The sequence below is a fragment of the Pelmatolapia mariae genome, linkage group LG17 (assembly GCF_036321145.2).
Source record: "Pelmatolapia mariae isolate MD_Pm_ZW linkage group LG17, Pm_UMD_F_2, whole genome shotgun sequence".
Taxonomy (NCBI): domain Eukaryota; kingdom Metazoa; phylum Chordata; class Actinopteri; order Cichliformes; family Cichlidae; genus Pelmatolapia; species Pelmatolapia mariae.
The window spans coordinates 25,041,581-25,047,500 of NC_086242.1; the positions used below are offsets into that span (position 1 = coordinate 25,041,581).

The following is a 5,920-nucleotide window of genomic DNA, read 5'->3' on the forward strand; positions in this document are numbered from 1 at the left end:
ACTTCTACTTAAGTACAGAATGTCTGTACTCTGGCCACCACTGTGGAGAACATCCTGTATTGTGCCAGTACAAAAAGTCTCCAGCTGAACTGAACGACTACGGACCAGTAGTCAAGAAAACCTTAAAGCGGCAAAATATGACACCAACTGAAACTCGAGGTAAAAGCCAAACTTCCCCTGCAATCTGCATACAAACAACACATTGAAGTGAATGATGCAGTTCTCTACATGCTTCATCATGTCCTAGCTCATCTGGAGGAATCTAGCACTTTTATGAGAGTTCATTTTTCAAACGCTTTCAATACTATTCAACCAAATATACTCAAAGACGAGCTCACAGAGATGGGAACAGATTCTTCCTTTGTTTTCTAAGTCACAGACTACCTGACAGAAAGGCCACAGTTTGTGAGACTGGGGAACTTTGTTTCTGGAATGTTAATAAGCAGTACGGGGGCGCCACAGGGGACTGTTCCAGGTCTATTTCTTTTTCACATTTTATACAGCACACTCCTGCCACATCCAGAAATACTCAGATGATGCTGCCATTAGTGGCATGCATCAGGAATAGACCGAATCTAAATACAGGGATCTTGTAAAAGCTTCCAGTGACTGGAGTCACAAAAACTGCTATTATATTGAACACATCAAAGACGAAGGAAATGATAGTTCTGAGCAGTAACAAGTATAAATATCTACGTTTACACCTAGATAACAAACTAGACAGTTGATGCCATCCTGAACAACTCCAATAACCCAATTTATAACATCTTCATAGACGAAAAAACCCCCAAACAAAAAACCCCCCAATCCAACCCTGGAAGTCTCCTTTCTTTTTGTTGTCAAACGGAGAAATACAGAAGATTATTCGCCCCCACAGCCATCAGGCTTTTCAATTCTCATACAATTAGCAGAAATATGATTTTTCCCTCTGGGATCAATAGTTATTCTTATTATTTCTTATTCTTATGGCCTGGATAATTGAGAACCGACACAGACACGTCACGCTCACTGGTTTTCATGGAAATGTGGAGGAGTACACCCCCCGGAAACAGTGCAGTGCCAGCAGAAAATGAATCGGAAGTATTACTTTTCTTTTTTCGTGAGTTTATTTTTCAAATCATTCTGCACTTAGTAGTGTTGAATGCCCCAGCCGTGCGAAATCACAGTGTCGACAGTTTGTGGAATGACTAGGCTTATCAGCTTCATTTGATGAAACAGTGTGCCGACTGTGTGGAAAACGTTGCACCGGCTGAGAGCAGACTGATGGAGAAGGCAGAGCGGTCCTGCCCCCCTCAATGACCATCTTCAGCTGCTAGCGATAAAAGTTCTCGCTGGCGACACTCTAACTATGGGCCAGTACCATGAAATCCCTTAACTACTGCTGCCACTAAGTCGGTCGTGGAACTCTTTCACAATGCCCGGCTGCTGGTACAGCTGGAAGCTCACAGTAGCCTGATAGTAACGTTACAGGCCTGCTTTTACCATCTCGAAATTTCTTGGCAGGTGAGAGCAGGCCAGCTAGCACTGCTAGCGTTAGCCTTTTCCGCACTGCACCTGTAGGTTTTGATAGTGCAGTTTTTTCCTCTGGCCACACCTTTGCATTGACATCTACCAACTGGAGGAACATTTAACTTCAAAAAGTATTTTTATGGGATTCTTATCGGCGAAGAGAGAAGCGGGCATAAGCTAAAATGGTGAACTGGAGGCGGCTGCTGCGAATGTCCAACCGATCATTTTTGGCCTTCATATTCATCTTCTCCATGTCCACCACTTGTCTCTACTTCATTTACGTGGCTCCCGGAATAGGTTAGTAATCAGCAGTTTACGCTAACTACCTAAGACGGTAACAGTTAATTTAATTACGTCTGAATTATCCTCTGCTGTTGTAGTTGATACTAACGGTAAACAAGGTCGCTAACAGGCACACTGTTTCAAGTGTGATACCAGGCTCTTAGGTTTATTTGGACTAAGTTATTTTGCTATGTTAATCAGTCAAATGTGTCTATTGACTATTGAATTAAAACATTGCAATGAAATAATAAAATCCGCACAAGGGGGTTATGTTTTGACACTAATTGTCACTACATTGCTGGTTTATGAATGGGATGGAATGATTATTATTTTAATTGTATTATTTTATCTATTTATTTTTAGTTAACGTTAGTCTGTATGTTGCACATAGTGTTATTTTGGTGAAATTGAAAAAAGTATTGTTAGGTATGGGCGCTGAAGTCTGGAACTGTGTTGTAATGTTTGTTAAACTGATCATATTTTATCCCAGCATTTGAGCAATTATGGCTTAAGACTTTCCAAAACTGCCTTACCTGAAACAACTTATTTCAATATCCTGTTTAGATCTACTTTTGAATGAAGGCAGATTCCAGACTTAATCAATTTAGTAGCATATTTCCAGTCCTTTTATGTATCTGACTGGTTGTATAGTACCAGCACCACCCCTTTCATGCTAACATGCTCACACCTAGATTGAGAAACCCAGACTTAACTTACTAAGTTGGCAACCCACTTTGCGGACAAGTTGATAATCACTTCTGTTGGCATAGCTGAAGCCAGTTAAGGAAAAGAGATCCTGGATACTTTGAACTTGCTCTGTAGTAAGGCTACATCTATTGATTATTTTAGTAATATAGTATTCTATCAATTATGCAGTTGATTGAGTAATCTGATAAGAAATACTTTTGTGTTATTTGTGAGCAATAATAAATATTCAAAGAGAAAGAACACGGGTGTTTGAATTTAAGAAATTTCAGTGCATACATTAGGGTGTGTGTGTGTGTGTGTGTGTGTGTGTGTGTGTGTGTGTGTGTGTGTGTGTGTGTATATATATATATATATATATATATATATATATATATATATATATATATATATATATATATATATATATATATATATATGTATATATATATATATATGTATATGTGTGTAAATGTGTTTTTACTCTTTGCTGACATGTTTTGTTGTGGTTTTTATTGAGGGGAACAAATTCTATTTTTCCCTCGCTTTAATTGTTTTTAACTACAGCTTGCTTTAAATACAACTACTGTGTTGACTAGGGAATGGGCTAAATTATTGAAGACCCAAAGTATCAATAACCAACATTACATTGAAAGCGCTGCTTTTGTTAGTGGAGAAATTAAGAAAACGCATTTGTTATCTCTACATAAAAGTTGTCAGCATAAAAGAGCCTGCATGTGAGGGGCGGGTGTGGCACAGCTCTGTCTCACACACACCCGCAGACCCTGGTCTTTGTGAGGATGGTGGAGAGAATTAAATGTTCAAAAGTGTGGTTGTGCTTAGCTGGAGTCAGTGCTGACAGTGCTTATTGCCTCAAATGCAACAGGTCGTTTGTTTGTAAAGGCAGAAACACAAGTATTCTGTGGAAACGTTTAGTGAATGTCCATCATATTCCGTCTGAGAATTGTCGTTTTTGACTGCCTACCTTGTAGTCCATCTGGCATTGCTCCAGGTATGTTATGCTAGCCACCTAGAGCACATGTGCACAATTAACTATATTACTGGTTATTTTATCTAAAATATAAATGTGGTTTATGGTTTAAAAGTAACTACTAGTAGGTTGATTCTTATGAATACGTATATTCAGTATGAGATGGTCAAAATGTCACCTGGACTGAAGTTCCATACCCAATGCCAGTTTCAGATCACTCAGTGATTTGGAGGCTGCAAAGTATGACAACATTAAGCCAATGCAGCCCTCTGTTTTTTGTTTTTTTGTTTGTTTTTGACAACACAATGAAGATGATGTCATAGTTTAACATGTCGGATTGTGTCTACACACATACACATCATGAAAAGTAAAGAGGTGAAGCAGGTATTGAGACGTTGAGCTCAGGTGGAGTGAAATAAAACATTTTTTAGGGTCCAAAACAGTGGCACTGTAATCACCATTAAAGTTTACTGAAGACAGCTAGTGGTAGGCCTTAATCAAATGTAAAATTTAAAAAAGCGAACTTTGTAGCTGCTCCTGTCCACCACGTTTAGTTTTACACAGGGAAGATCTACAGTAAAGCTACAAAAGTTGGATTAAAATATGCAGATCAACTGATACCGATTCATCTGATACCATGTTTAAACTAGCTGAAGGCTAACGACAGCTGCAATGACACCTGCTGACAGTCATACACATGAACACGCACCAGTTTTATCCAGGATATAAAATATTGTTTATTTTAAAAGATCTGTTTTTTCTCTTTTGAATATTTGTTCACGCTCATCAATAAGACAAAGGTCTTTCATGTCCGATTATATCAGACTCAAATCTTCATGCTTGAAGCATGAACAGGCTCTCAATGCATCTAACCTGGTGGCAAACGACATTGCAAAGTTAAAGAAGCCCCATTTGTGCGCCAGTATCACAAGTGATGGTGATGCCTCCATAACAGAAAAAGTCTTGGGGTCATAAGGAGAATCCTTGAGGAAGGTCCAAATGCAACTTGGAACCATTGTTTTCTGCATCAGCAGGCCCTGCCAACAAAGGATATGGTTCCCGAGCTTCCAGAGACATTAAAAGATGTCATCCAAGTGGACTACATTAAATGGAGTTTAAGATGTCTTTTTTAAAACTGTGCCAAGATGTTGGCAGTGAGCATGTGCAGCTCTTGTATCATGCAGAGGTATGCTGACTTTGGTGGGGAAAGGTGCTGTCTCGTTTTTATGAACTACGATCGGAAATAGCGGTCTTTCTGGTGAAGTTCGCCTCTTGCAGATCTGTTTGGTAATACTGTGCAGTTCAAACTGCACAATATTGTCATTCAAAAATTTTGATGTTGGAAAATCTGGGGTCCTAGTTTGTCATATGAAGGTAATGGTTGGTCCCAAAGCCAGGTTGAGAACCACTGATCTATAGAATACGAACTTTATTAATCGATAGCTACTACCCTAAATTGTTTACTTTTAATGTTACATGTTTAATTCTGACTCTGCTGATATCTTACATTAGAACTTGTTGTTGTTGTTGTTGTTGTTGAACAAGGAGGCACTCCTTGTCTATTGCATAAAAATAGCATTAAATTTTTTTTGATGATTTTGGGTTATTATTCATGCAAATCAGAAATCCAATATCTCAGAATATTATTATTATTGTTGTTGTTGTTATTAATAGAATATTTTATTTCAAATTTGAATACATTTCTAGATTTTATAAATTCTGTGTATTACTCTAATAATTGTTCAATAGAAAAAAGCAAAATCATAGGTAAGACTTTTGACACCAACTTCTGATTGAGTGAAAGGTGATCTTCTCACTCATTTCTCTGCATTCAAACGTCTTCAGGAAAGGGGCTTCAGTTGTCACACTGTTAATATCAAGCCACTCCTGAAACAGATGATATCAGAAGTATCTCACTAACAAAGTGGACTGTTGCTCAGTGATCCAAAGTCCTTTTTTAAGATAAAAGTGTATTTTGTGTTTGATTTGGAAATCAAGGTAATGGAATCTGGAAGAAAAGTAGAGCTATCAGGAGATTTTAGACTTCATGTGTCCATCTGCTGACAAATTTTATTAAGATGGTGATTTCCTTTTTCAGCAGGACTTGACCAGAACTACCATGACTACCCAAAGGTTTACTTACTATATTATTACTGTGCTTGATTGGGCAGCCAACTGACCTGACCTGATCCCCTCATCCTTTGACGCATTGTCAAGAGGAAGATAAGAAATACCAAACCGTGAAGACATTAACACATACCCCGCAGTTCCACAAGCTGACTGCCTCCATGCCACACCCCATTGATGCAGTAATTTGTTGTAAAGGAGCACCTTGAGACTCTATTGTAAATCTCTAGGTGTTAATGCATAGTTTAATAATTTGTAGTAATGGATTTCCAATCTTCATGAGCTACGAGGCATAGACAGCAAAGTGAAAACCAAAACTGTGACGTC

General features: G+C 38.4%; 1 protein-coding gene across 2 annotated transcripts in view; it reads left to right on the forward strand.

Annotated features, from left to right (window-relative positions):
* Nucleotides 1-1,069: 1,069 nt before the first annotated feature.
* Nucleotides 1,070-5,920, forward strand: part of b4galt6 (UDP-Gal:betaGlcNAc beta 1,4- galactosyltransferase, polypeptide 6) — a 27,733-nt gene continuing 22,882 nt past the window's right edge. Inside the window, exon 1 of one of the 2 annotated variants that reach the window (XM_063501324.1) lies at nucleotides 1,070-1,806. In XM_063501324.1, coding sequence (XP_063357394.1) covers nucleotides 1,692-1,806 — 115 coding nt within the window. In that variant the 5' untranslated portion in view covers nucleotides 1,070-1,691. Of the gene's footprint in view, nucleotides 1,807-4,113; nucleotides 4,653-5,920 lie in introns of those variants that run through there. The other variant, XM_063501326.1, reaches the window with a different exon arrangement.